Source organism: Littorina saxatilis, linkage group LG4 (genome assembly GCF_037325665.1).
Source record: "Littorina saxatilis isolate snail1 linkage group LG4, US_GU_Lsax_2.0, whole genome shotgun sequence".
Taxonomy (NCBI): domain Eukaryota; kingdom Metazoa; phylum Mollusca; class Gastropoda; order Littorinimorpha; family Littorinidae; genus Littorina; species Littorina saxatilis.
In genome coordinates, this window is record NC_090248.1 from 43,074,788 (window position 1) to 43,098,472 (window position 23,685).

The following is a 23,685-nucleotide window of genomic DNA, read 5'->3' on the forward strand; positions in this document are numbered from 1 at the left end:
GATAACACGAGCTATGTATGTGTGATTGTTGGTGTCATGCACGGTATGCAGATGTTCCAGACTATAACGTAAAATAACACAGTGATCATGTTTATTCTATTACGTTCATCTTGCTCTCACCAGTAATGCGTGTTTGCGTGTAATGGCAGCAAAACGTCACATGTTGTATGAATATGATATAATTATATTCTACTTGCGTGAGTTGGGTGCCTGTGGTTACAATTCATTCACGCCGAAAAAAAAATGTGCATTGCTCTAATAGCGTAGTTTTCTTCGCACGCACACTCGATCAGGTGTTTACAACGGCGGGTGTATTAATTTTGTGTGGAAGCGATTTTGTGACAAACACTTCATAGAGCGATGTGCATTCAATGAACGCCACAGTGCGTGTGCACCAACCAGCTTTACAACAGCACAAACAGTGTGACGGTATCTTTATTATGCATCTACGACGCGTGTGTAAGGAGAGAAGCATTCGCTGCATCGCATCCAATATGATAAGAATAGTGCGTGTGCACCAACCAGCTTAACAACAGCACAGACAGTATCTTTATTATGCATCTACAACGCGTGTGTAATGACAGAAGCAGTTTAACTGCATTCGCTGCATCGCGTCCAATATGGTGAGAATAGTGCGTGTGCACCAACCAGCTTAAAGGCACAGTGCAGCTCACAGCCTTCGTTTTGCGTTTTTGTTGCAGCTGAGTGCATTTACAGTTCAAAAATCCTCCTATGGTAGTAAAACAAACCCAAAACTACCCAACGACGACATCTGTGAAGCTCGACAGTTTCTTGTTCACGCGAGTGCATAAATTAACCTAGTTATTACGTGGTGTTTGGTCGGAGTTCGATTCAACTGAGTGATTCCGGCCTCCATTTTGTTTTACACAAACTCATGATGACGTCTGACATAGTTTGCTAGTGACGTGTCTTTTTGTGCATGATGTGGTGATCTACCTGATCTAAATTTAGATCCAAAAATAGGCCAAGACCAGCCGGGTCCGAGTACGAAATTAATTCGTAAAAAAATCGCAGTTCTTGACTCTTTGGGTGCAAGTCAATGAAACTTGGTAGTTCTTCTAACGGATAGCTGCCGGAGGTATGACTAAAGCCCCAGGGGCTCCGTGCACCTGGATTTGACAAGTTCAGTACCTTTAAACTAAGTTATTAAACGAAGGCAATGCGCTGGTCGTAGCAGTGCGTAGATAAGACTATCGTCGGTATTTCTTTTCGTGGTGAAGAGGGTATTGTGAATTGGGGAACTGTAATGGTGTTTGTTGCGACAGTGATTGCAGTGGCGCATATTTTGAAAAAAATGTAAGTTTTACGCCCTCACGGCAAAGCCATTTGGGGCATGTTACACGGGAAAACCCGGCTTTGTATGAAAACAAAAAATAAAATGCGGGGGGGGGTGTAGACAGCTGGCTGCCGGCTGCTAGAGGAGACCTGAAATGGGCTAGGGACCGGGTTGGGTCGTCTTGGGTCAGTGCTGAAATGGTTACTTTATTGGTTGTTGGCCGAACGGACACCCGGGCTTCATATTTTTGCATGCATGTATTCGTGTTTCCAAGGCCTGAGGCTTTCGCTGTGACCCTGGGATCTTTATCGTGCGCATGCGTGCACACGGGGGTGTTCGGACACCGAGGAGAGTCTGCACAAAGTTGACTCTGGGACACACATCCCGCGCCGAACTTGGGGGTTGAACCCACGCTGATAGTAACAACCGGTTTTAAAGCCAGCGCCTCTACCGACTGGGCAAACTCCAAACACAATGGGGTCAAGAAGTTCCATGGAGGGCGGGGGGTATGGAGTAACACATAGTGTTTTGCTCAGAACATTCCCACCCAAGCAGAGCCGCGCTGGGGGTACGCATTACTGTGAAGCTGGCAGTCAGTGCTACCAAATGTCGTCTGTGTCTTCCACTCGCATATTTTGCTGCGTGTCTCTTTTTTTAATGGCATTCTGCAGTTTATTGAACCAGCACTGAATGTAAATCGTGTCGGGTTGCACATTGACTCAGTTTTAAATGGCATTTTTATGTTTATTGTACCAGCACTGAATGCGAATCGTTTTGGGTGTGTGGGGGCTAAAGACACGCACACACACACACACGCACGCACGCACGCACACACACAGACACACACAGACACACACAGACACACACACACACACACACACACACACACACACACACACACACACACACACACACACACACACACACACACACACACACACGAAGGCCACCTGCAATGTAGGGACACTGTTGGCTCCGGGTATCTTAAATTCTCGTCCTTTCATCGCGGGTACCACTGTAGGTATCTGTATTTGCCATTAACACAGAACACAGGAACTGGCCTTCCACGTGACTATACCGAATAACGGGCCCAACTGGCGTGCAGTAGTTGATATTTTCCGGTGATTACGGCAAGCAAGCCTGATATTGACCGGCCGTAAATGAATGTGCATCCCGCTGGTCTATGGCGCTGCATTAGCTGTTATTACCACCGCTATACTGTGGAACCCCCATTTTAAGACACCCCCCCCTCCCCCAATTTAAGACTTCCTTCCTTTTAAGACCTTTTTTCTCAGACTTTCTGTTCATAGCCACTGTAAATTGACCCCTATTTTAAGACCCCTCATCTTTAAGACCAGTATGGGCGGGGATGTAGCTCAGTCGGTAGCGCGCTGGATTTGTATCCAGTTGGCCGCTGTCAGCGTGAGTTCGTCCCCACGTTCGGCGAGAGATTTATTTCTCAGAGTCAACTTTGTGTGCAGACTCTCCTCGGTGTCCGAACACAAGACCAAGTGCGAACAAAAAAGATCCTGTAATCCATGTCAGAGTTCGGTGGGTTATAGAAACACGAAAATACCCAGCATGCTTCCTCCGAAAGCGGCGTATGGCTGCCTAAATGGCGGGGTAAAAACGGTCATACACGTAAAAGCCGTGGGAGTTTCAGCCCATGAACGAACAAACAAACAAGACCAGTTTTTCTCAGATGTGTAGAGGTCTTGAAAGGGGGTTCCTCTGTACTTTCTACAACGGGAGATGTCCACTGGCCGTAGATGGGCTTCATTATCCGCACTCAAATGGACTCGGAAGGAGATAGTTAACCTTCCTGGAATGGAGCGCGGCCGGAGCGATAAATGATTCCTCACAGAAATTGGACTGAGGGAGATAATTATCCTTACAGAAATTGGATTAAGGGGGATAATTATCCTTACAGAAATTGGACTGAGGGAAATAATTATCATTACATATAAAGGGACTGGAAGCAGATAATCAACGGTAAAAGAAAACGAGAATGAAGTTCGTTGTTGTGATGATGAGGTTCCTTTTGTCCTGGTTTAGGACGAGATGATCCTGCGCAAGAATGGTTCGTGGTTTGGGTACTGATCGAAATAAAACTGGATTGTGTTGCCCTTGTTTAGGACCAGTAGAATCTTGTGTACCGAATGAGTGCATGAGCATTCGTCTTTTAAACCAAGCCCTTGTTTCGGTGCATAGCATGTAGAAGACTGCAAAATCGATACCAGTGCTGCGAAAAAATGTGATTTTTTTTTGTATTTTATGCCAGCATGTACATTGTGCTCTTTGATGAGTATTTTCCTTTTCATCTGAGACAAATTGTATTAGTTGTATATATTGTGTTGTGTTTTTGATTGAACTTGTAAATTGAACTTGTAAAGCGCTTCGAGCTGTGGAGAAGCGCTATATAATTGTCCATTATTATTATTATTATTATTAATTTTTCAAGTGTATGCGCAGTAGCAGAGGATTGGGAAGACGTCTCCAGATGCAGTAAGAATGGTTATCCACTGTTGATGTCAGTCCTAGGTCAGCTCGCTTCTTGTGGCGTCAGACGTCGAGGACAGTGGTTGGGAAGCTTGAACTTACCATTCTAACGAAGATAGTTTGAACTTCTTTTCCGCATGTTACCAAGCATCCTTTGCTCTAGTTGATGACTGTGAAAACTAATTGTGTGAAAACATTCCAATTCTGTTACCCCCTTCTTCGTGCGCTGTCGCATATTGTACTGAGGTTTTGTGGCAAGATTGTGTTGACACTTTGTTGTTGAGCAGCTGCAAAGAGAGTCTTGAGTCTTACCAAACACTGCTATCAAAGGTTGTCAAACATCAAGGAACTTCTTATCACAATATACGCGATTTAGCCCAGTCATGATTTATTGGTCACTGACGACAGCCGGTCAGATGAATCATTGGATTATTAGTGCTATGGTCAAGAGTGAAATAGACTGATGGGGATTGATTTTGAAAATAACCTCTTCAAAGGACTGCTTTAAAGCTGACTGGCTGTGACGTTCTGTTCATTTCTTCTTCGTTCGTGGGCTGCTACTCCCACATACACTCGTCTTTTGCTCAACTGAGATTTTACATGTATGGATGTTTTCCCCCGCCACTTTGGCATGCAGTCTTTTTTTTTCCTTTTTTTTTTTTTGGGGTGGGGGGGTGGGGGGTGGGGGGCATCTTGGCTGACACGTCTTTTCAGTATATATAAAAAAAAAAGCACTCACACTTACACCAAAACAAAGAAAGTAGGAAACCTTGAGGCGCGAAGTGATCGACGCTGTCAGACGTTGCTGTCGGTGATGGGTGGGGGTGTCGGGTGGTGGGAGCGGAGTTCGAGACGAAGGGGTGCGAGACTGTTGCAGAGGGTGTTAAGAAGCCCTAGAAGTAATTGGATACGTCGTGCGTCAGTCTATGCTGCTCGCTATCGATTGCTCCTCGTCACTTCTTGGATTGGCAAGACTGGCCCCTGGGTCGGAATCCATATATCTTATGTCGCCGCACTGAGAGAGAGAGAGAGAGAGAGAGAGAGAGAGAGAGAGAGAGAGAGAGAGAGGGAGGGGGGAGGAGAGGGAGGGAGAGAGAGAGAGAGAGAGAGAGAGAGAGAGAGGGGGGGGGGGAGAGGAGAGAGAGAGAATGGGGCGGACAGAGAGACACAGTCAGAATTAAATGGGCGTGGGGGGAAAGAGAGAGAGGAGGGGAGGGGGAGGTAGAGAGAGTATGGGGGGGGGGGGGGGGGAGGCAAAGAGACAAAATAAAATGGGCGTGGTGGCAGAGAGAGAGAGAATGGGGGGACACAGATCTAGAGAGGCAAAGAGACAGAATTAAATGGACGTGGGGGGCAGAGAGAGAGAGAATGGGGGGGGGGGCACAGATCTAGAGAGTCAAAGAGAGAATGAAATGGGCGTGGGGAGAGAGAGAGAGAGAATGGGGGTCATTCTCGGGGGCCTGTAAAAGTATTTATTTTTCTTCATATTTGTTTCTTTCCTTCTTTTAACCAGATGAGAGTTTCGCATATCCATGAGAAAGCGAGGTCAGAGAAAGGGTTTGCTGGATGACTAAGCAAAGCCCATTAACCACGGGAACGATTGCATTCATTGTGCTTCAGTCTGCTCGCCATCGATTGTCTCTCCACTCTCTCTGTGGGGAGCATTTGCGCTTGGAAATAAAAGAGGGCGAAGGTCTGAGTGAAGCTGTTTGTATCACACTCACAAACACGCCCGGACGCATGCACGCACGCACGCACGCACGCACGCACGCACGCACATACACACACACACACACACACACACGCACGCACACACACTTACACTTACACACGCACACACGGTCACCGGCTTTGCAACTGTTGTGTTGAGAAATCATGGGGAGCAGTGCCCAGCTATCACCACTTGTGGGATTGGAAGAGGTGGTAAACGCAGGGGTGTGTGTGTGTGTGGGGGGGGGGGGGGGGTTCTAGATGGATCTGAGCAAGTGATTGGCGAGACGAAAGTGTTAATGGAATATATATTGTACTGACCTTTGAAGCGATGGGTATCGGGGGCGGGGAGCTTCTCGTCTGGCTCAATCATTGAAGTGCGAGAAGGTTCAGTTGGTGTGTGTGTTCAGTAGGGCTTTGACTGTGGGGACGTACTTATTTATAGAAGACCATTAGTGATTGGAAACACAGTCCGTGACAGTGAAAACGACCACAAGAGAGCGTTTGTGTATGTGTGCTTTGTATCCGTGCAGTCTTTTTTTTCATGCCCGAGATTATTGACGGTCAGTATTATTTGCTTGTGACACTGGAGCCGTTCTTGCTTGTAGTGAGCTCGCGTTTTCTTGAAGACAAGATTTTTTTGTTTGCATCTGATCAACTTGGTTGACTAAAATTCTCTTTGTAAAAATTCAGATTGTTTTTCAAAATGGATTATATTAGAGTAGCAGTTTTAACTGGACGTCTAATCTTGTGAGTCCAGCACAGCAGTGTAAGACCGACTGCTTGACCGCTGCTGTACTTGTGCTAATGTGGAGAGATTTAAATGTTTGCTTGCAGAGTTGTGGTCTGGGTTTTAACATAAACTTGAGTGAATGCTCACGAGTGTGCTTTTGTCCTTGCTATGATCCGTGCTTCTTGGCTAGCTCTGTCACCACCGTACATTTGCCGTCTCATCTCTTGTAGGGATATAACTCGACCAGCCCTTATGGTTTGCCTCTGCAAATATCTGGTGGCCCATGTTTGTAGTTCGCAGGATGAGCCTTTGAAATTTAGTTAGTTCTATTGGCTCAGTCTCTTGAGCCCAGTCTAACAGGTGCTGAATTGCTATCTCACGTTTGAGAGATAATAACAGAACCCCAATCTGAAGTCTTGCTGTAGCGATTCAGTAAAATCATATGGTTTGCCTGAGCAATAAGTACAGAGCTAGTGTATATAAAAAAAAAAACCACCACTTGATGTTTTGCATAATTTATGTCTTCTTCTTCTTCTTCTTCTTCTTCTTCTTCAGCATTCCAAGGTTGTCTCTTTCATTGTCTGAGGCCCGCTTTTGTTATGAACTGGCAAATTCGGCACAGGTCTTCAACAGTTCCACGCAGACGGGCGCAATGGCCTAGTGGATAAGATGCCGGCCTCCTTCCGGATGGTAAAAAGTAAGGAAAAAAGTATAAATTGTAAGCCTATGTCTTAAACCCATTTTGTTATTGTTTGCAGGATGAGTGTGGGAGGTTAGCGAAATGGGCTCGACCCCTGAGTCCAGTCGCTACTTGCTATCGCAGCTTGAACGTCGCCCCGACACGGTCGAGTGGTGCTCGCCACAGCCAGTCACCCTGCACAGAGGTGCCGACAACAAGCTAGGCTTTCACTTCAAAACTTACCGGGTAGGTACACTACGCTCACAATACAGTGGAACCCCCCTTTTAAGACCTCCACAAATCTAAGAAATGTGGGTCTTAAAAAGGAGGGAGTCTTAAAAATGGGGGTAAATTTACAGAGGTTTTGAACAGAAAATCTCAAAAAGCATGGTCTTAAAAGGGGAGAAGTCTGAAACTTAGGGGGTCTTGAAGGGGGTTCCACTGTAGCTGGTGAACAGTCAAAACACTGCTTGTTGAAGTATGTATGTAATAAGGACAGTATAATAACAGCTGTACCTGTGTGTGGTGTCTAAATGCTAGTGTGGACATGTTCTGCTCTCGTTTGTAAAATATTTATATTTCAGGGTGGATGGGGTGGGTATATTGTACTTGTGTGGGTGGGTGTTTGTGTGTGTGTGTGTGAGTTTGTGTGTTTGCTTGTGCGTATGTCTGTTAATACGTGTGCCTCTCTGTATCTCTTTTTTGTCAGAACAGTTTGTTTGTTATTTTAAGATAAAACACATTTCCCACATCCGTTTTACTTGCAAAACACACACACACACACACAAATGGAAGATTCTATACAATATGCTCTAATATAAACAATATTGCACATCATTACAAAAAAACACACACACACAAATGGAAGATTCTATACAATATGCTCTAATATTAACAATATTGCACCTCATATCACAGAATGGAAGCGACAAGACATTGACGGTGGTGGTGCGTGTGAAGCCTGGCTGTCGGATCGTCTCAGGGTTGCTTGACGTGGGTGACCGCATCATCAACATCAGTAACTACGACGTGACCGGGCTGGGCGAGGATGCCGTGAAACATGTGCTCAAGGAAACGCCAGGCGCCCTTGTCCACCTCCAGGTCTCAGCCATGAACAGAGCTGACCCCAACTCACAGGTATGTCTAGGGTGGGGTCAGGTCGGGTCGGGTGGGGTGGGGTGGTGTGTGTGTGTCTGTTGATCGGTTGGTTGGTTGGGTAGTTGTTCTTCAAGTTTGCTTTTGTGTGTGTGTACCAGGTGTGTATGGGGGAAAGTAGAGTTATGTGTTTGTTCCATTTTCTCTGTGTGCGTGTCTCTGTCTGTCTATCTGTCTGTCTGTCAGCGTAGGTCAGTCGGTGGGTCAGTCTGTGTCTGGTGCTGCTGGTTCCTTGTGTAAGCCCTACTGTTTCCATTTTCAGGTGAAACGCTTCCTCTCCTTCCATTCTGGCGCCAGTGATAACAGCGTCACAGCTTCTGTGGATTCGGCTGAGCGACCCCAAGTGAAGCGATTGGCGAAGAGCACCAGCGTAGAGACACCTCCTCCCTCGTCACCCGTGAATGACTTTGATCAGCCAGGTGTGACCACGCCACACAGCCCTAGATGTATGGACCCGAGGAATAAAGGTGAGGCGTTAGAAGACAGTGCATGACATGGCAATTACTGATGTAGGGCAAACTTAATGTAATCAAGGCAAGGCAAGATTTATTTCCCCCCCCCCCCCCAAAAAAAATAGGGGTACATTATTCATTTGCTCGGCTTCCTGACGAGTGGGCGAAAGCTGATTCTATCAAGATAAGTTGTGTGTGAATATTTGTTTGTCTGTTCACTTAAAAGACCGTTGGGTCGAAATATCTGTGAATGTATTGTTTTGTCAATAACAAACGTTCCAACAACCTACCTTTCTTGTTTTTTGATTAGGGGTACATGAATTTGAAAGAAAAAAAATCAGTCTTTGGAAGGCTTTGGGTGGTGGTGGCGGGTGGATATGGAACAGAAGCAGTTTTAGAATTATGTCTGATTGGATAAAAGCATTTTTTAGTCATCTTTTCAGAGTCCGCAGTTAATTAAACCATTTATTGTCTTTGCAAAATGGTTGGGCAAAACATTTGGCCCTTAGATAAAACAATGTTATCAATATCATAGAAATGCAAACTGTTATTTTTTTCTTTTTTTTTTTCTTAGTTTTTCGTTCTGTCTTTTTTTGTGGTCTCTTTGTGAGGCTGTAACTGAATTTGCTGTGCTTAAAACCTTACATTTCTGACTGAGAGGAATTTAAGAAAAAGATTTGTTCAGAAAGTATATTTGTCATTGAAGGCTTTAAAATTGCTCTAACATGAAAGTCAGCCAGAGGTTATGTTATGTTATATGAAGTCTTATATCGCGCGCGTATCTCCAGACTCGGACTCAAGACGCAGGGATCTATTTATGCCGTGTGACATGGAATTTTTTACACAATACATCACGCATTCACATCGACCAGCAGATCGCAGCCATTTCGGCGCATATCCTACTTTTCACGGCCTATTATTCCAAGTCACACGGGTATTTTGGTGGACATTTTTTTATCTATGCCCATACAATTTTGCCAGGAAAGACCCTTTTGTCAATCGTGGGATCTTTAACGTGCACACCCCAATGTAGTGTACACGAAGGGACCTCGGTTTTTCGTCTCATCCGAAAGACTAGCACTTAAACCCACCACCTAGGTTAGGAAAGGGGGGAGAAAATTGCTAACGCCCTGACCCAGGGTCGAACTCGCAACCTCTCGCTTCCGAGCGCAAGTGCGTTACCACTCGGCCACCCAGTTCTTTGGGTTTGAGGTTTGAGGAGGAGGCTCACAGACACATACAGTGGAGTCCGGGTACAGCGAATCTCAAGGGAGATACATTTTAGTTCGTTATATCAGTAATTCGCTGTAGAGTTTTCAACCCTAAATGGCCTCAAGACAAATTTTCCCACTCACCTTCAAATGATCGTCCCATCGATCTTTCCTTGGAGAGTACAATCTCTGCATGTTTTCAACAGCTTCATAATATAATCCATAGAGAGGCATAGTTCAAATGTTCACTTAACTGTAATTTTAGAGACGCCCCATAGGTTAAACTCGGTCACTGAGCCTGGTGCAGGAAGTGTTTCCTCTCTCAGATATGACAGGGGAACCACCTCTCATAGCTAAAACTGGGTCATTGACCCCTGGGAAGAAGGTCAGTGTCAAGGCATCACAATGGACCTGCCTTTGATCTCCCGGCACACACAGAGCACACATATTTCCTCTCTGTATTCTTCCTTTGATGTGCGGCTTATTTTCATTCTTCCACCGTTTGTTACCGGTATACTTTTACTTGTTTTTGTGTATTTTTGTCTTTGGAGAGAATTATTGACATCAGTTCGTTGTAGCCTTGTGACTTTTAGAGACAAAACGGCTCTGGGGCGATGAAAACGTGTTCGTTATGCAAATGAGTTCAAAAGGTTCGTTGTAGCCGGAAAGTAACAAGTAAGAAATAGAAGGTTGTCTGCCGGGAAATCAATGGCAGTTCGTTAAAAGCGGGATTTCGTTATACCCAGGTTCGTTATAGCTGGACTCCACTGTAGAGTGAACTCTCTTCAGTCAGTAAATTAACAATAACAATAACAACACTTTATTGTCCATTAAAATATCACATTAAAATGGAAAATTTTCTTTGACACACCCAGCCTGTCTGTAAACGATTAAAACGAACATTTCATAAGAATTATTATGACATTCACAAATTAATTGGGTGTATTTCACAAATTGGGTGTATTTCACAAAATGGGTGTATTTCACAAAATGGGTGTATTTCACAAATTGGATGTATTTCACAAATTGGGTGTATTTCACGAATTGGGTGTATTTCACAAAGTGGATGTATTTCACAAATTGGGTGTATTTCACAAATTGGGTGTATTTCACAAATTGGGTGTATTTCACAAAGTGGATGTATTTCACAAATTGGGCGTATTTCACAAATTGGGTGTATTGCACGAATTGGGTGTATTTCACAAAGTGGATGTATTTCACAAATTGGGTGTATTTCACAAAATGGGTGTATTTCACAAATTGGGTGTATTTCTCACTCAAAATATGTGTTTCCATCCACAGACGGTGACGGCGGAGGCAAGAAGGGGAGCCCTGCTCGCTACCTGTCCCACCTGAACCCCCACAGCAACGGCCACATCCACTCCCTCCCCACCAGGATGGAAGATGACATCATCCTCACCGATGACATCGTTCTCAGCGAAGCCGACGGACCCCACTCTCTCCCTCCAGTTCTCACGCCCCTCCCTAACACCCCCTGCGCTCACGCGTCTAGCTTCTTCACTAACACAGTGTCAACGGGAATCGGCGGCTGTTCCGGAACGGCCAGTTTTAAGTCTCTGGGGGTGGAGGTGTGTCGGGCGCCTGGGTGCAGTCTGCAAAAGATGTGTCTTTGGCATAAATTTGTGCTGACTTACCCCCAGTACGTGGTATGGGATCCCTTCACCAAAACCGTCACCCTGGATAAAAAGGACAGCGTCTCCTTCGGCTTCAAGTACAAAGTCAAGGTGCATGTGAGTACTGCTGAGGTTTTTGGATAGAGAAAATGTTATGGCTTGTGCAGGTGTCTTTTTAAATTTTTATCGTTATTCATCATTCTAGTCATAATATATCGTTGTCATCCTGGAATTTTGTCGTAACTCGATTCTTGGCAATTTTTATTGTTTTTTGCTTTAGATTAAGTAAATCATTCTCAATGAGAAACATTCTCTAAAATACGACGGACAAAACATGATTTAACATTCTTTTATCTTTCTATCCATATAAAGTACAAACACCATTTCATTAATTTATACAAACAATCAGTTTTGGTCTTCTGCTGAAAAGCTTCCTAAAATGAGTTACGCCAAAATTCCAGGACGACGTCAATATCATCATTCATTGTTCTAAAAAAAAAATATGCAAAAATATCACTGTTACATTGTTAATACATTGTATTAATATCTTAGAGACAATGAGTTCAAGGGGCTGACATGCTCATCCTTGGCCTGTTTCCAAAACTATAAGTAGCTCTTATGATACAGGGCACCCCAAAGTATGCGTGCCTGCGTCCTATACGCACTAGAAGCTGAAATCACATACTAGAAGTTCACTGTGGGGGTTCCAGGACACACTAAACCTATAAAGAGCAGGTCATGGGACGCACTAAACCTATAAAGAGCAGGTCCCGGGATGCACTAAACCTATAAAGAGCAGGTCCCGGGACGCACTAAACCTATAAAGAGCAGGTCCCGGGACGCGCTAAACCTATAAAGAGCAGGTCCCGGGATGCACTAAACCTATAAAGAGCAGGTCCCGGGACGCGCTAAACCTATAAAGAGCAGGTCCCGGGACGCGCTAAACCTATAAAGAGCAGGTCCTGGGACGCACTAAACCTATAAAGAGCAGGTCCCGGGACGCACTAAACCTATAAAGAGCAGGTCCCGGGATGCACTAAACCTATAAAGAGCAGGTCCCGGGATGCACTAAACCTATAAAGAGCAGGTCCCGGGACGCGCTAAACCTATAAAGAGCAGGTCCCGGGACGCACTAAACCTATAAAGAGCAGGTCCCGGGACGCACTAAACCTATAAAGAGCAGGTCCCGGGACGCACTAAACCTATGAAGAGCAGGTCCCAGGACGCACTAAACCAATAAAGAACAGGTCCCGGGATGCACTAAACCTATAAAGAGCAGGTCCTGGGATGCACTAAACCTATAAAGAGCAGGTCCCGGGACGCGCTAAACCTATAAAGAGCAGGTCCCGGGACGCGCTAAACCTATAAAGAGCAGGTCCCGGGACGCACTAAACCTATAAAGAGCAGGTCCCGGGACGCGCTAAACCTATAAAGAGCAGGTCCCGGGATGCACTAAACCTATAAAGAGCAGGTCCCGGGACGCACTAAACCTATAAAGAGCAGGTCCTGGGATGCACTAAACCTATAAAGAGCAGGTCCCGGGACGCACTAAATTTCCGCTATTGTGCGTACTGTCGGTAACTCTTTTCAGACTGTAGTCGTCAGTCAAGTATTGTGCAAGCACAAATGCCAATTTCACACCAAAACGATATGGAAATGAGTGTGTGTGTTCCATTTTACAAGGTATAGTCGAACTGTCCCCTTTGAATATTCTGATGAAAAAAACCCACTTCATATCACATTACAGTGGAACCCCCCTTTTAAGACCTCCACAAATCTGAGAAAACCAGGTCTTAAAAAGGAGGGAGTCTTAAAATGGAGGTTAATTTACAGAGGTTATGAACAGAAAGTCTGAAACAGTAAGGTCTTAAAAGGGAGGAAGTCTTAAATTGGAGGGCCATAAAAGGGGGTTCCACTGTATTCGCGATAACAATGCTTTATAGGAACAGAGGGGGTTTGGGGACCATGGACTCTTGGGACCCTCTAAGACTCTGTGTAGGCGGTCCATGGACCCTCTAAACATTAAAAGTGGGCGTCCATGGGGAGCCCTGTGATAGTTTAACCCTTTCACTGCCTGTAGGACTTCGGCTGATGTCCTGGGTAATTTGCTTTAACAGGCAAAAAACCGTTCAATAAACAAACCAGGAGAAAAGAAGAAGAAAACAATGTGCATGCGTGCAAGGTGTATTCATTTATACATCAAGGGCACATTCTAAGTTGTCAATTTAGGTAAATACAGGTAATGCTATGAATACAAATATTGACTTGCAGCAAACAGGTTTAAACTTAGCAATAAATAAAACAGTTACATTTCGTTCTTTATTGTGAGTATTTCTAACAGATATTATGCTTATTTTTTAACTGATATTATGTGTATTTCGTAATGGCTCTTTCGATTTGTTTTCTTAGAGGTGAAGTAAATGGCAAGTTTTATGAGTACAGTATTTGTATGGGGGCAAGGAAATAGCTCAGTCGGTAGCGGCGCTGGCTTCAAAACCAGTTGTCGCTATCGGCGTGGGTTCAATCCCCACGTTCGGCAAGGGATTTATTTCATAGAGTCAACTTTATGCAGACTCTCCTCGATGTCAGAACCCCCCCATGTGCACGCATGCGCACGATAAAGATCCCAAGTTCACAGCGAAAGTCTCAGGGCTTGGAAACATGAATACATGCATGCAGGAAAAGAAAAAAACAAAAAAATGGGTAGCGCCGTATACTGTACGGCAGCTCACTTTCCCCAGTGAGAAAGCAGCCCCAATTTCCATGAGGGTAAGCTCACAGGACTATATGAAACTTCTCCTTATCCTTATGATACATGTATTTTTGCGATGTTTTTTTTTTTTTTTTTTTTTTTTTTTCTTTTTTTTTCTTTCTCTTTTTTTTCTTTTTTTTTCTATTCTTTCTTTCTTTTTTCTCTTTTTTCTCTTTTGAACCTCAGTTACAATATGACTCGCTACGAGTGTGATACTGTGAGCGAAGCTGAACCGTTTAAACGTAAACAGAATGGGTTATAAATAATAATAATATCATTCTTTCGTTTAACATGGACAATCTTCGAAAATGTACGATGTTGCGATGTTGTTAGGACGGTCCCCCGGCAGAAGTGTTTGCCTTGGTGACGGAGGTGGTCAATGGAGGGGTGGCCTGGACACAGCTGTTGCCCGGAGACTGGATCCGCTCCATCAACAGTACGCCCGTCAACACTGCTAAAGAGGTCAGTCTGTCTTCTGGGTCTTGAGTCTGTCTTCTGGGTCTGGTGCCCTCCTTGAGTGGATAGTTCTGAGGAAGTGTATAAGCTAGGCTCTGTGTGTGTGTGTGTGTGGGGGGGGGGGGGGAGTCTGCTGTATATGGTTGTGTGTGTACGCCGGTCAACACTGCTAAAGAGGTCTGTCTTCTGGGTCTCGAGTCTTGTCTTCTGGGTCTTGAGTCTTGTCTTCTGGGTCTTGAGTCTTGTCTTCTGGGTCTTGAGTCTGTCATCTGGGTCTTGAATCTGTCTTCTGGGTCCTGAGCCCTCCTTGAGTGGATAGGTCTGAGGAAGTGTATAAGGCTGTGGGGGGGGGGGGGGGGGGGGGTCTGCTGTATAAGGTTGTGTTTGTGTGTGTACGCCGGTCAACACTGCTAAAGAGGTCTGTCGAGTCTGTCTTCTGGGTCTTGAGTCTTGTTATCTGGGTCTTGAGTCTTGTCTTCTGGGTCTTGAGTCTGTCTTCTGGGTCTTGAGTCTGTCATCTGGGTCTTGAGTCTTGTCATCTGTTTCTTGAGTCTTGTCATCTGGGTCTTGAGTCTGTCTTCTGGGTCTTGAGTCTTGTCATCTGGGTCTTGAGTCTTGTCTTCTGGGTCTTGAGTCTTGTCATCTGGGTTTTGAGTCTTGTCTTCTGGGTCTTGAGTCTTGTCTTCTGGGTTTTGAGTCTTGTCATCTGGGTTTTGAGTCTTGTCATCTGGGTCTTGAGTCTGCCTTCTGGGTCTTGAGTCTGTCTGCTGGGTCTTGAGTCTTGTCATCTGGGTCTTGAGTCTGCCTTCTGGGTCTTGAGTCTGTCTGCTGGGTCTTGAGTCTTGTCATCTGGGTCTTGAGTCTGTCTTCTGGGTCCTGAACCCTCCTTGAGTGGATAGGTCTGAGGAAGTGTATAAGGCTGTGTGTGTGTGGGGGGGGGGGGGGGAGGGGATTCTGCTGTATAAGGTTGTGTTTGTGTGTGTACGCCGGTCAACACTGCTAAAGAGGTCTGTCTTCTGGGTCTTTAGCCTTTTTTGAGTGCATGGGTCTAAAGAGGTGTGTAAGGCTCAGTATGTGTGTGAGAGGTGTGGAGGGGGGGGGGGGTTGTTCAAGTTTATGAGTACTTAGCACTCTGTTCTAATAACCTATGAGCTGTTATAGTACAGATTTTTAGATTTGAAAATGAGATTTAAGGTAACATTTGACTACTTTTTTTCTCTCAGGCATTCCATCCCGACTTCCGCAAACTGTCTTCCTTGCGCTTGGTGATCCAGCGGCCAGACGGACTGTCGCCCAAGGGTGAGCCTCGTCTTCGTCAGCAGGCCAAATCCATGCGAGTCAAGCTGTACATCCCCCCTGCCCCTTCCTCGGACCCCTTCTCCTCCTTCTCCCCCCAGCCGTCTAACAACCTTCAGCCATCACCAGCCTCTTACCAGCAGTACGTGTCCCCTGTCAGAGCAGGCGGTGACGTGGGGGTTGTGGGACGCAGCAGGAATCCGAACCCCCCTGTGAGCCCGGATCTTGCGGTAGAGCAGTACCCGCGCCTGGCGCAATCACCGGGGGAGCACATTCTCTTGAACACCTTGACCAGGTCCGTCCCCCCTCTGAACTGTACTCCGTCTGTGGTGGACAAGTGTGTGTTGCCGCGGGCCAGAGTTGTGGTGTGCGGCGCCCATGGCAGTGCTGTGGACTTTGTCAGGGGCTTGTTTGGAGAGCGTGAGGGCATGAGCCTCAACCCCGAAGCCAACGTACAGAGCTTTCACCTCTCGCTGCACCACAGCGCAGACTTTGGCACCATGGTGCACCCTCACCCTGAATCGCTCATGCAGCTGATCAGAGACAGAGAGCTGGGTGGGAGGCAGAGCCAGGGGGGTGGGCTACGGTGTATGAACATAGAGCTCCATGTCATCAACGACGAGGAGTTCTTCCACCACTGTTCCGCGTGGCTGCTGCCGTCCTCGGCGCTGGTCCTCCTCACCTTCAACATCCACAAGCTCCTCAACCAGCCTGAACCGGAGACGCGTCGCCTAGCAACCATGGTGCATACCGTCCGAGCCTGCAGTGACAGCCTCCGCTCCGGCGCCATGAATGCTCCCTGTCCGGAAGTGTTGTTGTACGGGGTGCCGGCGGGGTTGCAGCGGGATGCGTCGGCGGAGGAGGTTCAGGCCATCTTCTACGTGACGGACGCTGGTTCCAGACTGCTGGAGCACCATGCTCTGGCCGTACCGAGTGTCGCTGTGCCAGCGTGCGGCGAAAGCATGGCTGCCGCGCGGCAGAAGATTTTCTCCATCTGCCAGGATCGTGTCTGTGAGGTGCCTGTGCACCAGCCGGTGGTCAAGGTGGTGGACATGCTGTCAGGGTCATCGGGGGTGAAGGTCAGCGGGCGGGAAGTGAGCGCCTTGGTCAGTCGAGTTACCGGGGATGCTGACCCTGTTGTTTTGCATGCTGTGGTGCAAGACTTGCTGGCTACTGGCAGCCTGCTTGCTTGTGGTGAGTATCGGTTTCTGCCTTGTTTAAAAAATTGAGAGTAGTAATCTTTTTGAGACTGTGATCGTTCATTTATGATTTTTTTTCTTGAATTACATTTGTCGAAGCTGATGTTTCATGCTCAAATTAAAAGTAGCGCTAGAAATGTATGGTTGCCTAAATGGCGGGGTTAAAACGATCATTCACGTAGAATCCAACTTGAGCTGAAAACATGAGTTTAACTGGGAGTTTGAGCCCATGAACAAAGAAGATGGAGACATTTGGTCAGTGGTAAGAGAATAGAGTGGAACCCCCCCCCCCCCCCACCCACCCCACCCCCCCCCCCCCCTTCCCTTCCCCCTTTAAGACCCTCCAAATTTAGACATCCTCCCTTTTAAGACCTTTTTTTCTCAGACTTTCTGTTCATATCCTCAGTAAATTCACCCCCATTTTAAGATTCCCTCCTTTTTAAGACCTGATTTTCTCAGATTTGTGGAGGTACTAAAAGGGGGGCTCAACTCTACACTGATTAAATGCAGCAGCATTTTTTATGCTCGCAGGTGGTAACAAGGGAAGCGGTCAGGAGTTCGAGGACAGCTACCTGCTGCCTGCCAACGTCTTCCAGGCACTGTCCTCGCTCCTCATCAAACCCTTCCTGGATTCCTACAGCCCAGAGTGCCGCCAGAAGTGGTTCAAGGTCATGACCACGGGCAGAGCGTCACGCTCAGAACTCTTGGACCTGATCGCGTCGGAGTCCAACCTCCTGACCCTTGACCTCTTGGAGCTCCTTGGAATCGCCTTCAGGTTCCAGGCGTCCTCTCTCGGGGCTAAGGGAGATTCTGGCTTTGCCGAAGACGCTGTGGATTTTGTGATACCGTATTTCTTGATGGACACGGCCAATGGCAGCTGCGAGAGTGACGGCCAGCGGTTTGTGATGACGTTCGATAGTTACGTGACTTGGCGCGGCTACTTTGACATGCTGTGCAGGCTGAGCGCGCTGCCGGCCACAGAGGAGGTGGTGTTACACGGGCAGTATGTGTGTGTTGTGAAACACAATGGACTCAGGCTAGTGCTGCACTGGAGGAAGAGCTGCGACAGTAACCCTGTCATCGTTTCTGCTGCCAGGTATGCATGTGTGTTGGTGTATTTTTGTGGTGTCGCTGTGTGTGTGTGGGGGGGGGGGGTAAAGGTGTGTGTGTGGGGTGTGTGTGTGTGTGTGTGTGTGTGTGTGTGTGTGTGTGTGTGTGTGTGTGTGAATGCAAGGTGGTTGTTTACACTTCAATTTACATGTTTTAATAAAAACAAAAAGTTTTGGTTTAAGTGTTAAAAGTATCGGTCTGGTGATGCAGTTAAAACCTTGTTGTTATACATGTATGTATAAATGTGCTTTATTAATTCAGTGTTTGTTACGTGTTTTACCAACAGGCACAGCTGATCAGAAGCTTATTGTAGCTTTGGAATATTGTTTAAACATTATCAGTTCATGTGCTTTTTTTATGCACAGGTATCCCATATTCATGAATGTGCTTTGGCACGTTTGATTTTACATGATTAAACCACATTTTCTTTTAAATACCGGCAACTCCGTTAACCTGGGTAGCTATAATCAGTCTGCATTATTAACATTTTTTTTTATCCTCAGACTAGACCATCAGGCTGGAGAGGGATCAGTCACCAGCCAGACGTTACAGCGACTGTTCAGTTTTGTGGTTCCCCCTGGCACGCCATTCCACTTTTGTCCCGCCAGCACTGCCAATCCTTCGGGTGATCTCCCCTCTCTACTGGATCTTCCGCGTTCCGTCCCGCCTCGCCCCGATCACAATGAGGAGGTTGGTTGTACAGTTGAACCTGTCTATAACGAACAGATTTATTTTTCTTCTTCATCTGCGTTCGTGGGCTTACACTCGTGTTTTTGCAAGAGTGGATTTTAACGTGTATGACCATTTTTACCCCGCCATTTAGGCAGCCATTTGCTGCTTTTGGAGGAAGCATGCTTGGTGTTTTCGTGTTTCTATAACCCACCGATCTCTGACATGGATAACAGGATCTTTTTTGTGCTCACTTAATCTTGTGCTTGCGTGTACACACAAAGGGGGATAATGATAATAATAATAATAATAATAAATAACTTTTCTATAGCGCGAGTCCCATCAATTGGCTCCAGGCGCTTTACAAATTCATTATAGAATAAACTAGCACAAATCAACAAGCATACAAAGCATACATTTAACTGAGACATAACACCAAGATCCCAAGCACTAAGCAAAACTTAGCGTACAATGTTAAAAGTACACACACACACACACACACACACACACACACACACACACACACACACACACACACACACACACACACACACACACACACACACACGCACGCACGCGCACACACAAAGATACCATTGACAAATAGACCATAAAGCACATACAGGGTAGAGAGTTCCAAAACAGAATAGAGTTGTGGAGAGTCTACTCAGGCTAAGCAAAGGCTTTACGAAACAGGTATGTTTTGAGTTGTGTTTTGAAGGAGGAAAGGCTGCTGGAGTCACGGATAGAACTTGGAAGCGAGTTCCAGACGGTCGGAATCTGGTACCTAAAGGTTCTTTCACCAAAGGTCTTGGTCCTGGTTTTGGGGATGCGAAGGAGTTTTTCAGAGGAGGATCTGAGAGAACGGGATGGCTCGTAGATACTGAGGGAATGGGACAAATAGGGGGGAAGTGATTTCTCAAAACAGCGGTACCCTAACAGAGCCAGCTTGTACTCGTTTCTATACTTCATAGGAAGCCAGTGAAGGGTGGTAAGTAGGGGAGTGACATGGTCTTTCTTAGACTTCTGCAGAATGAGCCTTGCAGGATAAGCCACTAGCAGGTCTGCACATACGTTGACCTGGGAGATGGGAAAAATCTCCACCTTAACCCGCCAGGCGCGGCCTGGATTCGAACCCACGACTTTCCGCTTTGAAGGCCGGCGTCTTACCACAAAGCCATTGCGCCCGCCTGAACAGACTTAAAGACTCAAGACTCTAACTCAAAGACTCAAAGATTTTAATGTCCTTATAAAAACAAGGAAAATGGTTTTTCAGTGTCAGGCATTTTAAAACATAAAATACATCTAATTCAAAACCGACACTGCCGGTTGCACACTGAGTTGCGCCCATAATCAGTCAAGGGACCAATCAAAAGTGGTCGTTATAGACAAGTGGTTGCTAGGGAAAGATGAATTATATATGGAAAATAAACTCTCCTCGCCCTGATCAGAATGAAGAGGTTGATAGTACAGTGGAATCTGTCTATAACATTAACAGCCACCCAAGGGACCGATTAAAAGTGGTCGTTATGGACAGGTGGTCGCTAGGGAAAGTTGAACTCATTTGGGATCCTTTGCAGGTGGTCATTATCGAGAGGTGGTTGCCAGGGCAGATTCTGAATCTGATTTTTGTGCATGTTACATCCAAAGGCCGGTTGAAAGCCCATTTTGTTGGTGCTAGAACAAGCCACTGGAACACATTCAGAATCTGTGACTTTTGTGCATATTACATGCAAAGCCCATTTTGTTGGTGCTAGAACACGCCACTGGAACACATTCAGAATCTGTTACTTTCGTACATATTACATTCAAAGCCCATTTTGTTTGTGCTAGAACACGCCACTGGAACACATTCAGAATCTGTTACTTTCGTGCATATTACATTTAAAGCCCATTTTGTTTGTGCTAGAACACGCCACTGGAACACATTCAGAATCTGTTACTTTCGTGCATATTACATTCAAAGCCCATTTTGTGTGTGCTAGGACCCACTCTTAATTTCATGCATATTACATACAGAGCCCATTTTGTGTGTGCTAGGACCTACCGCTGGAACACATTCAGAATCTGTTACTTTTGTAAATGTTACATACAAAGCCCATTTTGTTGGTGCTAGCGAGGACCTACCGCTGGAACACATTCAGAATCTGTTACTTTTGTAAATGTTACATACAAAGCCCATTTTGTTGGTGCTAGCGAGGACCTACCGCTGGAACACATTCAGAATCTGTTACTTTTGTAAATGTTACATACAAAGCCCATTTTGTTGGTGCTAGCGAGGACCTACCACTGGAACACATTCAGAATCTGTTACTTTTGTAAATGTTACATACAAAGCCCATTTTGTTGGTGCTAGGACCTACCGCTGGAACACATTCAGAATCTGTTACTTTTGTAAATGTAACATACAAAGCCCATTTTGTTGGTGCTAGGACCTACCGCTGGAACACATTCAGAATCTGTGACTTTTGTAAATGTTACATACAAAGCCCATTTTATGTGTGCTAGGACCTACCGCTGGAACACATTCAGAATCTGTGACTTTTGTAAATGTTACATACAAAGCCCATTTTATGTGTGCTAGGACCTACCGCTGGAACACATTCAGAATCTGTGACTTTTGTAAATGTTACATACAAAGCCCATTTTATGTGTGCTAGGACCTACCGCTGGAACACATTCAGAATCTGTGACTTTTGTAAATGTTACATACAAAGCCCATTTTATGTGTGCTAGGACCTACCGCTGGAACACATTCAGAATCTGTGACTTTTGTAAATGTTACATACAAAGCCCATTTTGTTGGTGCTAGGACCTACCGCTGGAACACATTCAGAATCTGTGACTTTTGTAAATGTTACATACAAAGCCCATTTTATGTGTGCTAGGACCTACCGCTGGAACACATTCAGAATCTGTGACTTTTGTAAATGTTACATACAAAGCCCATTTTGTTGGTGCTAGGACCTACCGCTGGAACACATTCAGAATCTGTGACTTTTGAAAATGTTACATACAAAGCCCATTTTGTTGGTGCTAGGACCTACCGCTGGAACACATTCAGAATCTGTGACTTTTGTAAATGTTACATACAAAGCCCATTTTGTTGGTGCTAGGACCTACCGCTGGAACACATTCAGAATCTGTGACTTTTTTAAATGTTACATACAAAGCCCATTTTGTTGGTGCTAGGAGCTACCGCTGGAACACATTCAGAATCTGTTACTTTTGTAAATGTTACATACAAAGCCCATTTTGTGTGTACTAGGACCTACCGCTGGAACACATTCAGAATCTGTGACTTTTGTAAATGTAACATACAAAGCCCATTTTGTTGGTGCTAGGACCTACCGCTGGAACACATTCAGAATCTGTGACTTTTGTAATAATGTAACATACAAAGCCCATTTTGTTGGTGCTAGGACCTACCGCTGGAACACATTCAGAATCTGTGACTTTTGTAAATGTAACATACAAAGCCCATTTTGTTGGTGCTAGGACCTACCGCTGGAACACATTCAGAATCTGACTTTTGTAAATGTAACATACAAAGCCCATTTTGTTGGTGCTAGGACCTACCGCTGGAACACATTCAGAATCTGTGACTTTTGTAAATGTTACATACAAAGCCCATTTTGTTGGTGCTAGGACACGCCACTGGATGAAACACATTCAGAATCTGTGACTTTAGTGCATATTACATTCAAAGCCCATTTTCTTTGTACTAGGACCTACCGCTGGAACACATTCAGAATCTGTTACTTTTGTAAATGTTACATACAAAGCCCATTTTGTGTGTGCTAGCGAGGACACACTGCTGGAACACGATCGGAATCTGTGACTTTTGTAAATGTTACATTCATAACCCATTTTGTTTGTGCCAGGACACACCTCTGAAGCCAGTAGCTGCCAGTGCAGAAAGCATGGCCAACCCTCGCAGCCCAGTGCGCCTGACTGCTCTCCCCTGGAGCGTGCTGAACAATGTCGCCATTCATCTGTCCATCCCCATGCCCTCTGGACACGACTGGAAGAGTGTTGCAGGTTAGAACTGCTTTTCTGCTTATCCAGTACTGTGAAAGAGAGAAATTTAAGTTTTATGCCCTCACTGCAAAGCCATTAGGGGTATGTTCCCAGGGGTTACCCCGACTTTAGAGGACCCAGTTGTATGCGTGTTTAGGTGTAACCAGCCGCCTGCACTTATGGCAGGTTGACCGAGGTCTTTTAATTTTATGTGCCAATGTGCTGACACGGGGGTGGGACATGGATACTGTTGCTGCATGAGTCGGCACCTTTGGCTGGTCCCAAGGGTGTCCTGGGCAGATATCAATCAGTGCACAGTCAAACCTCTGATTAGGCACAAAAAAAAATTAGGTGTGGTTACGGTAACATAGCCAAAAAAAATAGGGTAGGAAGGTAGGCAATCACTTTTTTTTTTTAAACTTTTTTTTCTAATGAGTACAAATTAAACCTACTTGACAGGGAAATAAGTGTGCGACTCGAGCGCTGTCGCTTTCATTGCGTTTTCTGCACTCGGTTTTTGTTTTGTTTTTGTTTTTTGACAAATGTAATAAAAAGTTATAGGGTCGGCCCCTAAAAATAAGGTAGGTCGGGTTACCGTAACCACACCTATTTTTTTTTTTAGGCCTTATCTCAGTTTGCACCTCACTGATTGAACACTTCTTCATTTTTAGACCAGGCCTGCTTTCTCAAATTCTCTGTTTTTAAAGTTTGTGAATTTGCCCCCATTTTAATGTCATTTATTGACACCTCCTTTTTTCTCACATTTTTTTAAGGTGGGTAATTGGAGGGGTCATTGTATGTTTATTTATTATA

The 23,685-nt window shown here is 45.5% G+C and overlaps 1 protein-coding gene and 1 long non-coding RNA gene across 3 annotated transcripts in view; both read left to right on the forward strand.

Annotated features, from left to right (window-relative positions):
- Positions 1–23,685, forward strand: part of LOC138964809 (uncharacterized) — a 172,502-nt gene that overhangs the window by 51,208 nt on the left and 97,609 nt on the right. The gene's annotated exons all lie outside the window — the stretch shown is intronic.
- The window catches only part of LOC138964786 (uncharacterized), a 53,450-nt gene that overhangs the window by 25,341 nt on the left and 4,424 nt on the right, over positions 1–23,685 (forward strand). For both annotated transcript variants that reach the window (XM_070336832.1, XM_070336833.1), the window contains exons 2-10: positions 6,998–7,164; positions 7,837–8,055; positions 8,336–8,540; positions 11,039–11,487; positions 14,456–14,584; positions 15,802–17,068; positions 17,605–18,169; positions 18,687–18,873; positions 22,737–22,893. In XM_070336832.1, coding sequence (XP_070192933.1) covers positions 7,021–7,164; positions 7,837–8,055; positions 8,336–8,540; positions 11,039–11,487; positions 14,456–14,584; positions 15,802–17,068; positions 17,605–18,169; positions 18,687–18,873; positions 22,737–22,893 — 3,322 coding nt within the window. In that variant the 5' untranslated portion in view covers positions 6,998–7,020. The remainder of the gene's footprint in view (positions 1–6,997; positions 7,165–7,836; positions 8,056–8,335; positions 8,541–11,038; positions 11,488–14,455; positions 14,585–15,801; positions 17,069–17,604; positions 18,170–18,686; positions 18,874–22,736; positions 22,894–23,685) is intronic.